Source organism: Heloderma suspectum, chromosome 9 (genome assembly GCF_057233095.1).
Source record: "Heloderma suspectum isolate Gila_16-S chromosome 9, 16-S_ref, whole genome shotgun sequence".
In the NCBI taxonomy this organism is placed as follows: domain Eukaryota; kingdom Metazoa; phylum Chordata; class Lepidosauria; order Squamata; family Helodermatidae; genus Heloderma; species Heloderma suspectum.
Genome location: NC_139466.1, coordinates 27,214,479 through 27,232,531, shown reverse-complemented (window position 1 = coordinate 27,232,531; position 18,053 = coordinate 27,214,479). Strand labels below are relative to the sequence as shown.

The window sequence follows — 18,053 nt, the reverse complement described above, 5'->3', positions numbered from 1 at the left end:
ACAGATATTGTTGGATTATAACTCCCATCATCCCTAGCTAGCATGGTCAATGTTCAGGGATGGTGGGAACTGTAGTCCAACAATGTTTGGGACCCTAGGGTGGGAAATGGCTGCCCTAGCCACATGCCATGCTCCCTGCCTCCTTCACACAAAGACCAGAACAAGAGAGAAAGGTTCAAAATTTATATATATACTTTATTGAATAGTTGCTTTGAAGTGGTTTGGAACACCACCCATAGAATCATTTCTTTCATTTCAGCAGTGGTTCAGTAACAGTTTAATTAGATTTGCAAGAGAAAGAGAGAGGAAATAAAAACGGATGTACAACTAAGAGGTTATAATAAATACGTTAGGATGCATTGTTTTCAAACTCTAAAATAAACTTCTCAAATAAATATTTTGCTTTTGTTTTTTTAATGGGAAGAATTTGGTTAAAAAAATATATACAACAAACAAGAAGGTATGTTATGAGCAGGTATTATGCTTTATATAAGGTGAGGCAGGGAAACAAAATTTTAGAGGACACACTATATAGAATGCCTTTTGTATCTGACAGACAGAGGATAGAATACTCCAGTCCATGGTGCTCAGTTCCTTATGGAACTCAAATGGAAGGAGGGGGTCTTTGAAAGGAGAAAATAACCTGCTCAAAGCAGAAGCCATCCAGACCCAAAACACGAGTCTTCCGGCTGAAGAGTTGCATGGGCCCAGGCCCTTGAAACAATCTTTTTTGCTACGCACACAAGTGATATTTGAGAACGGACCAGATACAATGCCTTTTCACCCAGCCACATGGCTCTAAATTGCCTGAATGTACTTATGAAGTGAAAGTGCCCGCATGTTGGTCTGATCAGATCTCTACCGCTAAGCATGAATAAATCTTCTAGTTCAAATGGGTCAGCCGCCCCCACTGTTCTGGCCACAGCAGAAACAATACCCTATTCTCATTGACCCCCCCCCAAAAAAAAGATGGCATTGCTTATTTTATTTGTTGGTGGGGAAACAGACTTTTAGGGGTGGGAGGAGAAAAGGGGCCCTTTAACTGCTTTGAAATAATCCCAAACTATTGAGACCAGTGTAAGATGTTTTGCTGCCTGAGGTGAAGAACAAGATCTTCACCCCACCCCACCCCTCATTCCATGTTCAAAAGCTGACTAGATGGCCATTGAATCTTTCTTCAGCACCGGCGATGGCACAGCATCCTCCTCCACACCTGAAGCTAGCTTAGGGAGCATAAGCCAGGCTACTTGGTACACAGCTCTCTCCTCCAGCATCACCTTGCTGCCACCTCCCAGCATCTGCCGCCTGAGGCAACCGCCTTGCTCTGCCTAATGGTAGGGCCGGCCCTACAAACCTTGAGCAGAAGTGGCCATCCAGATTTGGAAGAAAAACAGCTTTGGGCAAGACATATCCGACTTGATCTAGTGCAGGAAACCCCTGGAAGGAAGCTTCCCAAGTACTCCCAATAAACTTAAGCAGTCTGAAATTGGCATAGCACAGAGAGCTTAAGATAGTCCTTTGGGGACTGCAAAGTTACCAGGAAGCAAGACCTTGCATATGGCACCATTCATAACAGGTTATTATAGATAGCATTGGTAGCAGTCCTACGGCATAATATTATATTTGTATATATATTTATATACAAAAAATAGAAATCAAAGCAACCTCTAAAAGAATGGGAAGAAACCAATGGGTTGTTTTTATGCGGTCCTCATGCTTGGGCCCCAAACTTGCAAGGGCTTCAGGAGGAGGAAGCAGCACCATGTACAGCCTACAGCCACCCCCTCCAAGGAATTCAAGGAGCCTTCCCCAGTCTGGTGCCATCCAGGTGTTTGGAAGGCCAACTCCCAGCCAGTGGAGGCTGGTGGCTCCAATGTCAGTGGGGTGGTGTATCTGCTCTGGGTTTCAGTCAGAACTCTAAAAGAAGCACCTTGGATAGCTCCCCTAGGGTTCTGACTGGTACTGACTGAAACTCGGGGCAGATTCACTGCCCCACTGATGTTGGAGCCACCAGCCTCCACTGCTCCCAGCATCCCTGACTATTGGCCATACTGGCTGAGGCTGATGGGAGTTGAAGTCCAAAACATGTGGAGGGCCTAAGGTTGGCAAAGGATGGTCTACACTATGCCTGAACTATGGGTGGCCCAATGAGCAAAGCCAAGCCCACTGGTAGCTCAGTCACCATTCCACTTTTGCTGTTGACCTGGGATTGGCAGTGGCCACAGCTCAGTGGTAGAGCACCATACTTTGCATGCAGAGGTCCCAAGTTCGATCCTTGGCATGCCCAGGTAGGGTGGGAAAAACTCCTGCCTTGAAACCCTGAAGAGACGCTGCTGGTCAGCGTTGACAACACTGAGCTAGATGGACCAAGGGTCTGACTTGGTTCTAAGGCAGCTTCTGATGTTCCTATGATCGCTGAACCGGGGATCGCCAGTCACCTGACAAGGCTCAGGCTGCAATATATTCAATGGAGCAAGAGTTGTGCAGGCCTGTTTTGTGGCCTCTGCCTGTCATGCATATGTCTCGGATGGCAATTTGGGCAGTTCTAATCTCCCTTTCACTTCCCAGGTCAACAGGCCCAGCACCAATCTGGCCAACATGAAGGAAATAATAAGGACCTAAGTCACATTTTGCCGCCTCCCAGCTGAACACCAGGAAAAACTTTCTATTAGAGCAATACGACAATGGAACCAACTACCTGGGGAGGTGGTGGGCTCTCCCACGCTGGAGGCATTCAAGATGAGGCTGGACAGCCATCTGTCAGGGATGCTTTGACTTGGATTCCTGCATTGAGCAGGGGGTTGGACTCAACCGTCTTATAGGCTCTTTCCAACCCTACTATTCTATGATTCCCTCCACTCCACAAGGGATCCAGGGATCTCATTTAGCCTCTGAAGGCACTGATTCGCCCACCACCTGAAGAGGTGCAGACCATACACAGAGCTACCTTACACTACTCTTAGGTTTAAGGACGCGCCCGTTAAGAACATAAGAATATAGTATTAGTCCTTCTCGTATTGTGTACACTGTCTGGCTGTACCTGGAGATGCTGGGGATCAAACCTGGAACCTCCTGCATGCAAAGCATGTGCTCTACCACTGAGCCATGGTCCACCCCCACACTCCCAGCTGCTCCACAGAGGCCAGCCTTTCCTGCATGTCATAAGGACAAAGCTTTCTGGAAGAGTCATGCCTACATCACCCTCTCTACTCAAGTGGGACCAAGGTGCTTTGGCTAGGCAGGGGAGAGTTGACCGCAGACACAATGCATTGCACAATATTGCACAGCACATGTCCCGTCCTTAATCCTCTCCAATTGGAAGTTATACCTTTCATAGAATCATAGAATAGTAGGGTTGGAAGGGGTCTACAAGGTCATCGAGTCCAACCCCCTGCTCAATGCAGGAATCCAAGTCAGAGCATCAATCCAAGTCAGAACATCGGACCTTCTCCCACCCTCAAGAGTATCGGCTTCCTTTTCAGTCCTTCTGAAAGAACTGAAATGCGAAAGCATCACACACACCATTCCTTTCACTCAGGAATGGGCAACTTGTGGCCCTACAAATTTTTTGGCCTACCAATCTCATCAGCCCTAACCAGCACAGCCAACGGTGAGGGCTGGTGTGAGTTGTAGGCCAAAACATCAGGAAGGCCAAAGGTTGGCTTTAACTGAAGGAACATAGGAAGCTGCCTTATACTCCCAGACCTCTGGTCCATCTAACCCGGTACTGTCAACACTGACTGGTAGCAATGGCTCTCCAGGGTTTCAGGCAGGAGTTTTTCCAGCCCTACCTGGAGATGCCGGGGATCAAACCTGGGACCTTCTGCATGCAAAGCAGGGGCTGTACCACTGAGCCATGGTCCTACAGCTAAAATGCTCAGGCACAGGAAAATGTGCACTAACTTTCTTTCCCCTGAGCTTTTGTTTTGCCCATTCACCCTTTTAAAAGAGAAAATGCATCATGGCTGTTCAACCCATTGCCCTGAAAGACTGGTAAGACACTGGCTGTTTGTAGAGCAGAGTGTGATGCTTCCGCATTTCAATTCTTTCAGAAGGGCTGAAAAGGAAGCCGATACTCTTGAGGGTGGGAGAAGGACACATCAGCTGAAGAAGTGATTTCTGCAGGTATCTCATCAGAATCAGTTTGCAAGATCAGGCAAAAGGAATTTCCTCTAACCTTTGTCTCACTGACAACACACAGTATCCCACATGCTCGGGAGGAAAGGCAGTTGATGTCTCATTTTCACCGAAGTTGGCTTTTGACTCCAGGTAACAGACTGCACAAGTCCCACCCCTTAAACCACCTCGTTGTTGCTACAGCCAGCAGGGGCCTCAGATTTTTGCTGCACCACAGAATCGCCAGAGGACCCTTTGAAGAAGCCCAACCATAACCTATTAGCCTCCCCGCTGCCTTTTGGGGGGATGGGGCATCAACCCTCACCTCAACAGTTCTGCAGAGCCACAGGTATGCCCATGCATCCGGTCCAGCTACCTTTAGTTTGCTACAGTCCACTAGCCTCTCCACCTCTGCTAAGTGTGCACAGCAGAAGGAAGAGTGAAATCCAAGCAATTGAAAGACAGTTGCCAGAAGAGAGAAAGCGTGAAAACTGTGTTATACAATGGCCTGATTCCCAGGACACCATAGTGCTTGAGTGCAATACCCATTTTTCTTTTCTTTTTTGGGAACCCACCACAGATGAGTAACTCATAAGGCATTCTGGAGGCCACAATCCTGAGCCATCCTATAGCAATCTGCACTTTCCATCCACACACACATACACACATACCCCTGTGGCCATGATGAACAGCGCATGCCTCAGCTTCCCATCCCACCTGTCCTTCGCCATAGTTGAAACATTTGAAGCCCTAGAAGCTCATCTTGGGCACCAGGACAAGTGGTCTCCTCCACCACAGAACAAGCGTCCACCTTCCATGGGAGCTTCAGTGGCCGGCTGGCCCTTCCATCTTTGCTTTGTTCCCACTAGGAGGCTTTCAGCCGGGGAAGCTGAAGGAAGAAGGTGGTGGTGGTGGTGGAGGAGGAGGAGAAGAACAGCCTTTGCTTTTCCTTCCCCCTTTCCCAGGGAAGTCATACTGGTTTGTCCAAAGTCTTGGGGAAAGCAGCCCCACTAGACGAGGAGATCTTCCTACAGACCGTGTTGGTGTGATTCTGGCAACGGCACCCGGGCCGTTTCACGGCATCATAGCCCCGCTGGCAAAGTTTGAGGCACCCCAAGCTGGGGAAGTAGCAGCATAAGCAGGGCATGAGCAAAGAGAGGAAGCTCATAGCAACCCAGCGGGCGCAGCAGGATCCTGGGCCACAGGAGCAAGGGTCGTCGGCACAGGTGTCCTCGTCGTCTGAGGAGCAATGATAGAAGAGGCCCTTGACACAACAGAGGCATGTCCCGTAGTCAATGAGGTTCTCTGGTGAGCAGAGGCAGCGCTGGTTGCACAGCCAGCAGGAGGGCAGGCTGCGCACAGCCGCACAGTGGGCGCACTTGCAGTGGCCACATTCCTCGCAGATGAAGAGGTGGCCTGAGTGGAAGGCGGGAGACTTCCCAGATGTCCCCTTCAACAGCTCCTCTGGCTTCAGGTCGCCCGCCCGGGGCTGCGTCCGGATGAGCGAGTGCCCAGAGTGCGACGGCGTGATGCCACCAAGGAGCCGCTGTTCCGAGGCAGTGGTGCTGTGTGAGAGCGAGCTGGCGGTGCTGGAGTGGCTCAGGGGCTGCTGGAGTGGCAGCACCTGGCCTGAATGAAGGTCCTGGAAGACTGAGGACATCAGGCGTTCCTGAGTCACCTCCTGCTTGTGGGCCACCTGGAGTGGCTGGGACAGAGAAAGGATGGAGGGCACTTGCTTGAAGGAGGGAGGTCTCTCCACGTAGTCATTGGTGGCACGGATGGCACGGATCTGGTCAATGGAAAGGACCTGCTGGAACTCCTCAGGCACAGAGTCCATGATCTCTTCAGGGCTGCGCTCGGCGGTGCTGGATGCGAGCGGCATTCTGGGGAAGGAGGAAGTCTCAGGTCAACTGGGAACATCAGAAGATCCTACAGGAGAAGTAACAAGAGGCAAAAATACAACAACCCACTGTTAATCCTGGTGGTGAATGTTGCACTCAGACATTGTTGGGGCAAAAAATGGAGACTCAAGAGCACAGAAGGGAACTGTCTGTACTCTGACTGACAGCCCCAGATCATGCGGTTTTAGAAAAGGAGAAGGAAACACATCTGTCTCATCAGGTGGGTTGGAACCTCCACTTAAACAGCAATGCCTAGTTGGCGCTCTTGAAGAAAGATGTGCTGGAGTGGCCACATCAATTATGCCCACTGAGCGACAAATTTAGTGGCATTTTTATACACACTGTAACTCAGAATCTTGGAAAGATCTGGAATGCCTGTGATTTGTTGCTGCTGCACCAGATAAGGTGGCCCCACTTCCGTGCTCCAGATAGAGAACTGAAGCACAGGAAGGAGGTGAACAGCATTTCCAAGGCATTAAAATGACCAGGGAGGAGAGAAAGAGAACAGCAGCAACCCTCACTTTGCATTTCACACACACCCTCTCTTTCCCACAAGACCTGTGGAACAGCCTTGTCCAACCCAGCACCCTTCCAGATGCATTGGGCTACAACCCCCAGCATTCCCGGCCAGCGAGTCTGTGCTGGCTGGGGTGATGGGAGGTGGAGCTTGATACTGCTTGGAGGGCCCCGGGGTTGGGGAAGGCTACCGTAGAATGGACTTTAACCTTGCGAGGGGGCAGGAGAGGAGTAACAGGGAAATTCAACGGCTTGAATAATTTAGCTCATATCCTCTTCGGTTCGAATGCTCCTGTACACCTCCTATCCAGTTGTACTGATAAAATCCACACCTTTTCCGTAAGGCGGCAGCTTCAGGTGCCAATACTGGGTAGAATGGGGCAAGGACATATGCACATATAAACACACAGACACACGATGCACCCCAAAGCCACCCGCGGAGATGATTCGGAAACACACACTTGCGGTTTGCACAGGGGAGTCAGCCACACTGAAAAAGCACTGCGACCACCTGGATCTACCCACTGCTACCTGTGGCATTGTGGGTAGCATTTCACATGTGCTGCCCCAAGCCACTGCATGCACAGCAGGGGTGGAGAAAGTGTAGCCTTCCAGGTGTTGTTGGACTGCAATTCCCATCAACCCTAGCTAGCTTAGCGAATGGTGAAGGATGATGGGGGTTGCAATCCAACAAGGGCCACATGTTCCCCAACCGTGGTGTACAAGGAAGCCTAGCTTGACACCCAGATGCTCAGGGGCTGGTTTATTCTCCACATACACACACACACACTGCAGGAAGACTGTACTTATAGCTCTTGAAGATTGTGAGGTGGGGGGGAAAGAGGATAAAAGCTTCCTCAATAGTGCAAGTCTACCAAACAATCAGAATCCAGCACCCCAAACTCTTGGGTACCAGACAAAGTCATTTGGGGGGGGCTGGTTGGATGCACACCACCAGATGCACATGAGCCCTCTTCTCTACAACCTGGGTGTTCTCTCCTCCCCCCACTCCCCACTGGAGGAAGGGGGCGGCTTCTTAAGGTCAGCAAACTAGCCCCTCGATAGGAAAGTGAGGCTCAAGTCAATGAAGCCAAGATGCAGCTGGTAACAAAAGCGGTCTGAGCAAGTATGAAGGGGGGGGGAGAGAGAGAAGAGGCAGTGGGAAGATTGATTTTTGTTAGCCAGGTTGACCTTGAAGAAGAGCGAAGATCAAGAAGCATCTTCCTTTGATTGCTAAAAGCCAGGGCTAATTTAGGTGTTCTTCCCGCCAAAGAAAAAAAGCAGTCAGCCCAACATTCATTGCAAATGTTTTGTGCCTCCAGACGAGGAGAGGCTGGAACAAGAGGGAGTGGGGGCAGGGGGAGGGAGGAAGAACCAGAGCTTAATTTGAACCAGGACCCAAATGCTAGACTCGGGGTGGCCAACATGCAGCCCTCCAGATGTTCTGAACTACAACTCCCATCAGCTCTAGCCAGCAGTGCCAGTGGTGAGGCATGATGGGAGTTGTGGGCCAAAACATCTGGAGAGCAGCAATTTGCGGACCCCTCTGCCAGAAGTTACTTTTCAGCACCTGAGCATGCACAGAAGGACTTCTCTTTGCCAAACTCTCCGAAACAACTTTAGTACACAACAATATGAGAGTGGGAATTGCTCTGGCAGACTTGCCCCCCAATGGATCCTAGTAAAAAAAAAAAAAAAAGTTTACAACTTTCAAACGCAAGGGTACCCTGTTAAAGATTGCTCAGAGACCAAGTTTTCTGCTTGTTAAAGGGGCCACCTTGTTATATTTTATCCCCCCGCCCCCCAGCACGTGTTACTATTTTGGTGTTTCCTCTTCAACCTATTTTCTGTTATAGGGCTGGTGTCAAGTCATAGGTCGGCATAGTCAGGCACTTCCCAAAGCCCCCTGTCAATCCTTGAAGCCCCCTGGCTCTGCTACTGCTGCTCCTCATGGTTGCTGCTTGTTTACCTGCCTTCCCCGGGCAAGTGAACAATGACAGGCACAAGGAGAAGGACCAGTAACTCTTGGCTACCTTGCCCACTCTCTCTCCGCCACCCCCTCTGGGATGGTGAGGACTGGGCTAAAAAGGAAAGGCAAGTGAACAGTGGTGAGGAAGATGAGGTAGTGCTATCAGTGAGGGGAGCCCCACCTACTGAAAGCATCTTGCCCAAGGCCCCCCCCCAAAAAAACCTCCCCTCCTCTTTCTCCATGCTGCAAGTCTCTCTGCAGCCCAATCTCTCCCTTTCTTCTTCAGTCTCTGGACTCCAGTCCATGAAAGCTTATACCAGCCTTCCCCAGCCTGGTGCTGGACTACAATTCCCAGCATCCCCCAGCCAGCCATAATATATTTGTTAGGCCACAATCCTATGCATGCATAGATGGGAAAAAAGTCCTACAGCTCCCAGCATTCCCCAGCCACAAGACTCTTCGTTGCTTTTGATGCAACAGACTTACACTGCTACCCCTCTGGACACACACCCTTCATCTCCTCCTCACTGAGAACACAAGGCTTTCACTCTCCCAGCCATCGACAGTCTGTGGGGCTGTAAACAAACCAGGAGAGGATCACAGTGGGTCTGGTTTAGAAGTACACTCAATCCATCTACAGGGCCTTCAGCAAGCATAGAAGGCTCTCCAAGCTGTAGGGTGGCCAGGTGTCCTCTTTTACAGAGGACAGTCCTCTGTTTGAATCGCTCTCTTGTCCAATTCCAGTTTAAAGATAAGGAATCATCCACAGTTAGCACTGGACAGCAGAATTCTAAAGGACCTATCCTATCTTTTGAACCCTATCTCCAAAATGAAAGCCAGAGCAGATTCTCAGCCCAACTGATATTGGAGCCACCAGCCTCCACAGCTTACTATACAGACTCTAATCAAGGCTCCTTCCAGATGGAGGACTCCTAGCGCTACCAATCAAAAGGCATCATGCAGCTATTCAGTTTTCCATAAAGATTTTTTTTGCTTAGCGGGGGGAAAAAGAAGTTGGAAGCAGCGGCAGAAAAACCCTGGATTGAAGATGACATCATGTAGACTCCCCGCAAAACTCTGCAGATGGGGCAGAGCCATTGCATAAGAACATAAGAGGAGCCAAGCAGGATCAGGCCAATGGCCTCTCTAGTCTAGCATTGTGTCCCCATAGTGGCCAACCAGATGACCTTAGGAAGCCCACAAGCAGGCCTTGAGTGCAACAGCACCCTCCCGCTTGCGTTCCCCTGAAACTAACACACAGAGACATGCTGCCTCTAATCTTGGAGGTAATATATAGCCATCCTGACTAGTAGCCATTGACAACCTTATTCTCCATGAATTAGTCCCTTTCTAAGAACATAAGAACAGCCATGCTGGATCAGACCAAGGGTGCATCTAGTCCAGCATTCTGTTCACACAGTGGCCAACCAGCTGTTGACCAGGAACCCACAAGCAGGACACGAGTGCGACAGCATCCTCCCGCCCATGTTCACCAGCAACTGGTGTGCATAGGCATGCTGCCTCCAATACTGGAGGTAGCACATAGCCATCAGGACTAGTAGCTACTGATAGCCTTCTCCTCCAGGAATGTGTCTAGTCCCCTTTTAAAGGCATCCAAGTTGGCAGCCATCACTACATCATGGGCAGTGAATTCCAGTTTGACTATGGGCCGTGCACGAAGTGCTTCTTTTTATCTGTCCTGAATCTCCCACCATTCAGCTTCATGGGATGAGCCCAGGTTCTACTATTATTAGAGATAAAAGTCTCTTAAGCATCCCAAATCTCCTACTCAGCCAGACAGGTTGGACACCAGGTGACCCTACCTCTCAGCATAGTCTCTCTCAAACTGTGGAGGCGAATACAGAAACAACTGGGAAATCCATTAGTTGAACATGAGTGCAACACTGCATCCCCTAATTCTGCAATTATGCTGTACAAGCTGAAGCCTGGAACTGGATGCACAGCCATGACTAAGATGCAGCAGTCTGAGAATCTCCACTCTCAAAGAAAGGGGGAAAACACAGTGTTTCTAGCCCTTAAGGCCAGAGAGACAGGTTTGAACATATGTGGACAATGCCAGCTTCTCACAGGATAGATTTTCAATCCCTGCTGCACAGGTGGGGAAGGCCTTAAATTCAGCAGTACTTCACGTGCTCTGTTTGCAGGAAGTCCCAGGTTTAATCCATGGCAGGGCTGGCCAAGACACTTTGCTGTCCAATGCAAAGAACATGATGGTGCCCCCTTCCATTCCATCTGTGAAAGCCTTTCTTCAAGACCGAACATCTTTCTTCAACACCAACGGACAGGACAGCATCCTCCACAACTGAAGGCAGCAGGCTTGCTTATCGGGTGTAGGAAAGGCCACGCAACACACAATTTTCTTCTCCAACACCTTGCTGACTCCTGAGGCAACTGCCTCACTTTGCCTAATGGCAGGGCCGGTCCTGATTCATGGAATCTCCAGGAAGAGCTGGAAAGGGCCCCTGTCGAACTTTGGAGAGTCACTGCCAGTTAATATAGACCAGCCTTCCTCAACCTGTTGCCCTCCAGAAGTTTTGGACTTTGCACCTGATCTCGTCTGATCTCGGAAGCTAAGCAGGGTCAGCCCTGGTTAGTACTTGGATGGGAGGCTGCCTGGGAATCGGGCTTCCTGCACTGAACAGGGGGCTGGACTCGATGGTCTTGTAGGCCCCTTCCAACCCTAGGATTCTATGATTCCTAGAATTCCTAACCATTCGCCATGCTGGCTAGAACTGAAGCTCAAAACATCTGGAGGGCACTAAGTTGGGGAAAGCTGAAGTGTAGACGTGACTGAGCTAAATGGACCAACGCTATGGCTTCCTATGTTCCAGCTGCACAGCTTTCCAATAATATATAATTTACATGCTGCCCCAGTGAGCCAGGTTTTGACCGGGCAGTCTCTAGGACCCAGAAAGATTCTTCAGCATCAAACAGAATTGTGGAGGGGTGGGGGGAAGACAGAGAGAGAGGATTGAATGACAATAAATTGTTTGCCATTCCGGATGCAATGTGATGAATCCAATCCAGCCAGCAGGAGGGACTGAAATAGATACTGCAGTGAAGGGAAAGGGAGAAGAGAGGCAGAGGGTGAATAGGAGGGAGTTGGCAGCCACAGCAGCTGAGAGTGGAAGTTGCTACAGACTAAGCCATTGAAAAGGATGTGAAACACAGTGCCTGGGAGACGGGACTGACTGACAACCTTCTTTGCGCTCTCGAAAAAGGCAGGCACAGCCCTTCACCTCTGGCTACTGAGATCCACGACCAGATGGGTGGTGCGAGATGGACAGCTAGTAAGGATATTTCACCCACCCACCCCCATAGCGCAACCCTGGAACCTGGTTTTCAAGAACAAAGTGTTAGTACCTGAACATGTTTCAGAAGAAAGTGCTCCAGAGCATCTCTGCACAGTACATTTCCCACCGCTAGTTGTCAAACACAGGCTACCCCACCTAAGTCAGAGATCACATATACAAGGAGGCTTCCAGATGGCATAAGCCCTCGCACCTCTATTCCACACAGTGAAATGGTCCACTGATTGGAGCTGCACCCATCTCACAGGCCACCCGAGATTCTGCCCCATTGAATCAAACACACTTTCAACTTGCTGTCCAGACTGCAATTTTTAAAACATCCGTGCAGCCTAATGTTATGCACACTGGGGGTTCCCACAGAAGCGCGGGGCAACTGGAACCTGCCATTTATCACTGCTGTCCCCACCATCAGGAGAAAGTGGGGAGGAGGAAACCATAATTCTCCTGTTGAAATGACAGGTCAACCCAATATAAAAATCATCCAGGAATGCTTCCCTATCTCGTAGCATTCTAGATTTAGCCCCCATCCCCATTTTTTGCTGCTCGTTCAATTTAAAAGAAAAGGAAAAGAAAGAAGCGTACAAGGTGATCTTTTATGCTGACAGAAGAGCTGACCTAATAAAAGGATGCAAGCTTTTGGTCTACACAGGATACTTCTTCCCCAACCTGGAGCCTTCCACATGTGTTGAGCTGGCTGGGGATGATAGGAGTTGCAGTCCAACACAACCGGAGGGCTCCAAGTTGGGGAAGAAGGGTGATTTAGACAGAATGGAGAAGTGATTTCTTTTTTGCAACAGAGAGCTCGAAACTGATTGGGAGGTTGAGTATTCAGAAAGAGATAAGAGATGTTTAGAGCCTAAACATAAAATGATTCTTCCATGTCAAAAACACATGGAACAAAAACCAGCACTCTGTTGTCTTCCATATTCAACAAGGAGCATCTTTTTTCAAGTACCATCTTAATCTCATCCACAGGGGTGTGGTCCAATTGAAAGAATGTAGATACTTTTCATCCCTGTCTCTCTCACATCTGCAGGTCAGGATAAATGAATGCTGGTGTAGCAAAGGGCTAAAAGTGCTAGCTGCAAGCCCTGATTCAAATCTTACCTCATCCACAAACTCACTAGTGCTGCAATCCTATGCACAGTTACTTGGGAGTAAGCCCCACTGAATGGAGTAGGACTTGTTTCTGAGTAAACATGCATGGAATTACACTGTAGGCTTCCTTCAGCAAACCACCATTTCTTAGCCTCCTCCCCATCCCCACCTGCTCCCGATCTGCAATATGGTACTACTTGCCTACCTTGCAGGGCTGTTGCAAGGATTTATTGGTACTATGTACACAAAGCATTTCAAAAACCCATTAAATAATACATTAAATAAATGCTAAGTCTTCACAGTATTGTTCTTATTAATGAGCAGCGACCTCACCAGGCTGCTGAGATAGGCACCAAGCTAAGAATGAAACAACTTTCAGTAGCCAGGAGCCTTAATAATCCATCTCCAACCTCTTATATATGTCCAATTTCCTTGTTTTATTTATTTACCCTTCTCCAGGATAAACACCACAGCCATCAATCACAGGATCTAAATTTTCCAGTATGTTCATGCTCACAAACCTTCCGTCGCCCCATCAACCAATGTCACATCATTTCTCCACCACCTTGATGGTTGGTCACACATACACTGAATCTATCCAGTTGTGTCCCCTGGTCCCTTTTCAGGCTTTGTGGAGAATTCTACCAGCCCTTTCCAGCTGCCACTAGGAGTTCACGGATCTCATGTAAAAATCCAGGGAAACCACACACCTTCCCCTTTACTGGCTCAAGTATCACCTGCCTCCAGTCCACTGGAACCTACAACCATAAACAGTAAAGGGGAGGGCAGTTCAATTCCACACACCCTTACTCCAATAACCCCAGGTCTACTTAAGCCACAAAAGGAACCGACAAACACAGTCCCCAGACCTGTTTTCCCTTCTCCAGTGCACCAGTCAAGTCGGTATCTTCTGGCCCACAAATATGGGGACGGTCCATTCCCACAAATATTTAAAGAGCAGCTTTGCTGGATCAGATCAAGGTTCCACCTCATCCAACATCCTCTTTGAAACAGCACAGCTGGCCAAGATACCTTGTGGAAGTTCACAAGCCCTAAAGCTGAGGGGGGGGGGACCTGCCCCTTCCCTTTGCAATTTGCCCCCAGTTGATTGTCAGAAATATATTGCCTCTGAACATGGAAGTACCCTCTGGCTGCCACAGCCAATAGCTACTGGATAGGTGGTATATGCATGACTTCGTCTGATTCTTTAAGAACCACACACATACAGCTCCCCTAACTGGGCAGTTGCACCAGGGTAAACTCCAGAAAAACTAGTTTGGGCAAATTAATGGAATGGCAAAGATCATTCCTAGGGAAGAAAGAATTTTGCTATGCAATACAGCAGGGGTGGAAGGTAAGTTCCGGATCTACTGGTAGATCTGTGTGTGATTTGCAGCAGACCAGCAAGGATTTCCAACTCTCAGGAACAAAATGACACACACACACCCCAGAAATTATGCTGCTGAAATAAAGAAAGTATCTGCTAATCAGCAGTAGAATTTTGTTTGGAAGGGCTGGGAGCTCTGTTCTGTTCCAGCATTTGAAACAGGTTCCTGGACTCAGAATTCTTTAATTTTTAAGCAAAAACAACAAAGCGTCCTGTGTCACCTTAAAAACTGGCCCATTTATTATGGCACAAGCTTTCGTGGACTATGGTCTACGGAAGCTTCTGCCATGACAAGTGTGTGTCTCTAAGGTGCCACAGGACTCTGTTGTTAGACTCCAACAGTCTTAACATGACTAACCATTGGGGAATTAATTCCAAGTGTGCCTTTTGTACCAAGGTCTGGTTGGTCGGTGGATCTTGGGGTTCTAGCAATTAACAAGAGTAGATCCCACAAGCCTGACGCCTGCCCACCCCTGTGATAAAGGACCGTAATATACCGCAGCTGAAAGCTGGGGAAGCCAAAACGGGGAGGGGCTGTGGCTTAGTGGCAGAGCACCTCCTTTGCATGCCAAAGGTCCCAGTTCAGTTCCAGGCATCTCCAGGAAGGGCAGGGAAAACTCCTGCCTGAAACCCTGGAGAGGTGTTGCCAGCCATGTGGACAATACTGGACTAAATAGACTAATGGTCTGGTACTAAAGGCGCTACTTATGTTCCAATCGGGTGGCAGGAAATATTGGGGGGGGCAGGAATGCCCCCTCCCCCCCCCCGCACGACCCTTGGAGTCTTCCCTAACATGTGCCAATGCTCTACAGCACCGGCTTCCAGGGCAAATGGTGTTTCCCACTCACACAGGACAAGCCGTCCAGGTTATGGGGGGGGGGGTTACTGGGATCCACCCAGCAGTGGGATCCACATCTGGGGGGCACCAGGTTGGGGGAGGCTGAAAGGAAGAGCGAACTGAGCCTGACCAGCGAAGCAGCACTCTGAGAAGGCGCGGTCCTCCTGGCGCCTCGCCTCCGCAGAACCCCGTTGGTAAACCCTAACGTAAGTTCTACTTAGAGTAATCCCAATGAAATGAATGAGACTGGAGTTGGTCACGGTTAAGTTTTCCCATCCATTTCAGTGGATCTACTCTAAGTAGGATTTAGCCCAAGGAACTGGGGAGCCGCTAGCCGTCCCAACACACAGCCCGCTGTCCCCCTCCCGCAAACAGCGACCCCACCTAGCCAACGAACAGACCCTCCCCTAACTAGAAGCAAGTCGACTCCAAGACGGGGCCGCGCGCTCCCGCGCCAAGGTCGTCAGGTTCCCCGCACTCCCGTTCACAAAGACACACACACACACCCCGCCTCCGAAGACTCCCCTTCCCAGCTCCACCGGCGAGCTCCCTGCCTCTCTCAAGGCCGCCCCAGGCCTCGCAAAGCGCGCCCAGGGGCGAAGCCCTGCGGCCAGGTGGCGTGGGAAGCAGCGAGCCGCCGGCAGGCAGCTTAGGGTCAAGGACCCGTCGAGTCCCGCCGAGGCAGGAGCCCGGCGCCACGCTGCTGCTCCCCCCCGCCCAACAGACCTCCCCGCCGGCTCTTGCCTCTGCCCGGCCGCAACGCTCACGCCCCCTGCCATCCGAGGGCTTCGACCTGCTCGAGCCGCCGCCGAAGAGCTCTGTCGAACGCGAAAGCCTACGCGCCGGGCGAGGGAAGCGCCTCTTCCGACGCTTGAAGCGAAAGGCAGTCTCCGCCCCGTGTAGAAAATGCTCAAGCCCTCAGCAAGGGGAGGGCAAGAAATTGGGAGAGCGGCGGGCAAGGAAGAGATCGCGACCTGCGGGCGCTCCGTCGGCACCGAGAAGCCCTCGGCGGGCTTCGCGGGCGCTCACCTCGGGGCAGCTCCAGGTTGGCGGGCGGCGAGCTGCGCGCTCCCACGGGTTCTTTCCAAGGGACGAGAGGGAGAGAGAGCGCGCGCCAGAGCGAAGCAGCGCCCGTGGCTGAATTGCCGTCTACGGGAGAGGGAAGCAAGCAGCCCGAGGCGAGGCGAGGCGAGGCGAGGACCCTCCTCCCTCCGGGGCGGGGCGAGCCTTCGAAGGGGCGGCTCCGGCTGCGGCGCGTGGCGCTGTTTTTGTGAATGTAACCGCTCTCGCCTGCGCGCTTGTGAATGGAGGGAGCGGCGGGGAGGGCGGGGACGAGAGGGGGCTTCTTTGTAGCTCCGCCCCCTCCCCTTCATCTCTCCCTTTCCATCCGCCCCACCCTCCTTTCTCTTCCCTTCCCGGAGCTCTTAATGCTGCCCAAGTGGCGTCATTCAGTTGAAATGGAATCGGCCCATTAGATGTCCCCAAAGGGAGCTCGCTGCTGCTGCTGCTCGTCCGCTCCTTCCAACCAGGCCTGCAACAGAGCGAGACATCGGCGGCGGAGCAATAAATAGCAGCAGCAGCGGCAGCAGCAGGCGCTGGGATCGCCCTGTCGCCATCCCCGGAATCCGGGACTTCTCAACACCAAGGATCCATCCATGGTACATGCGAAGTTGCTGGGGAGTTTTAGGCGAGCGTGCCTTTGAGCATGTGCAAAGTTCCTCCCGGAATCATCGCAGCTAATCTGAGGTTAGCGGAAAGGGCTTCCAAATCAGGAAACGCGTGTGTGTTTATGCCGGCACTGGCAGGAGAACCCCCTTCCTTTCTTTTTTAAGAGAAAAAGAAACAAAAAATCCAGCCACACCCCACCCCCAGTGCCAAGGGGAATGTTGTAGGAGCCCTCAAACTATCCCAGAAAGCCAGGCCTCCTCTGGCTGCTAGGACTCCCCAAGATATATAATCCTGTAAATTTACAAACTCAGTGCCAGAGAGTGGTTGGGCCCGCTCACACGAAGTGAAAATAAAAGGTGAGGGTGCTTCTGAGCATATGCAAAGTTTCCCATTCTCACTAGTTGGCAGTCACAACCAAAGGGAAGACTAGAGGAGGAAGGGTTTCCATCTGAGAGAGAGAGAGTAAGATTTCAAAGTCAGACTTTTTGAGCTGAGCCTGGCGGGTACGTACAAAACAGGGTCCTTCTCTTAGATTCAGAGACTTAGAACAGAGGTGGGGAACTTCAGGCCCAGGGGCCAAACCTGGCCATCTTGGGGACCCAATCTGGTCCTCTGTGGCCACACCCCTTTCCCATGCCCCGCCCCTTCCCCCAACCACAAATCCATTGGTGGTTTCCTGACTCCCCCACACACACACACACACAGACTCCAAAAGGTTGAAAGGGTTGGGGGGGGGGAGAGTTGCTCTGCAGTCAAGAAGGCGACAAAGATCTCTTTTTTTTCCCCAAGGCATTTTCACAGGTGGCACCCAAAAAGCATTTTCTGACAGCTCTGAGCTTGCCTTGTGCTATTGGTGTCATGTGTGGATGCTGTTAATACAAGATAGGTGGAGTGACCTGTGGGAGAAAAATCAAGTGGCAATTCTAAGCCAGGGTATGCTTTATATATTAGGCTTACAGACCAGCCTTCCTCAACCTCTTGCCCACTGGATGTGTTGGCCTACAGCTCCCATCAGCCCCAGCCAGCATGGTCAATGCTCAGGGATAATGGGAGTTGTCATCCAAAACGTCTGCAGGGTACCACGTTGGGGAGGGCTATTATAGATTACCGTTAAGCACAAAACAACCTAAAAGTGTTTCTTCTCCCATCTTTTGTTTCTTCTTTTTGTTTATTTTGTTTTGTTGCATTTCCTACTACTTGTCATTTGGGTGCAAAATCTCTCTTGGTT

The 18,053-nt window shown here is 50.6% G+C and overlaps 1 protein-coding gene across 1 annotated transcript; it reads right to left on the bottom strand.

The window, feature by feature from the left end:
* Positions 1–4,681: 4,681 nt before the first annotated feature.
* Positions 4,682–16,300, bottom strand: SPRY3 (sprouty RTK signaling antagonist 3). The gene is made up of 2 exons (XM_084813328.1): positions 16,187–16,300; positions 4,682–6,045 (listed from the first exon to the last, which is right to left on the bottom strand). Exon 2 carries the CDS (start codon positions 5,996–5,998, stop codon positions 5,087–5,089), a length of 912 nt encoding a protein of 303 aa, XP_084669454.1. The 5' UTR covers positions 5,999–6,045; positions 16,187–16,300; the 3' UTR covers positions 4,682–5,086.
* Between the last annotated feature and the right edge of the window lie 1,753 nt (positions 16,301–18,053).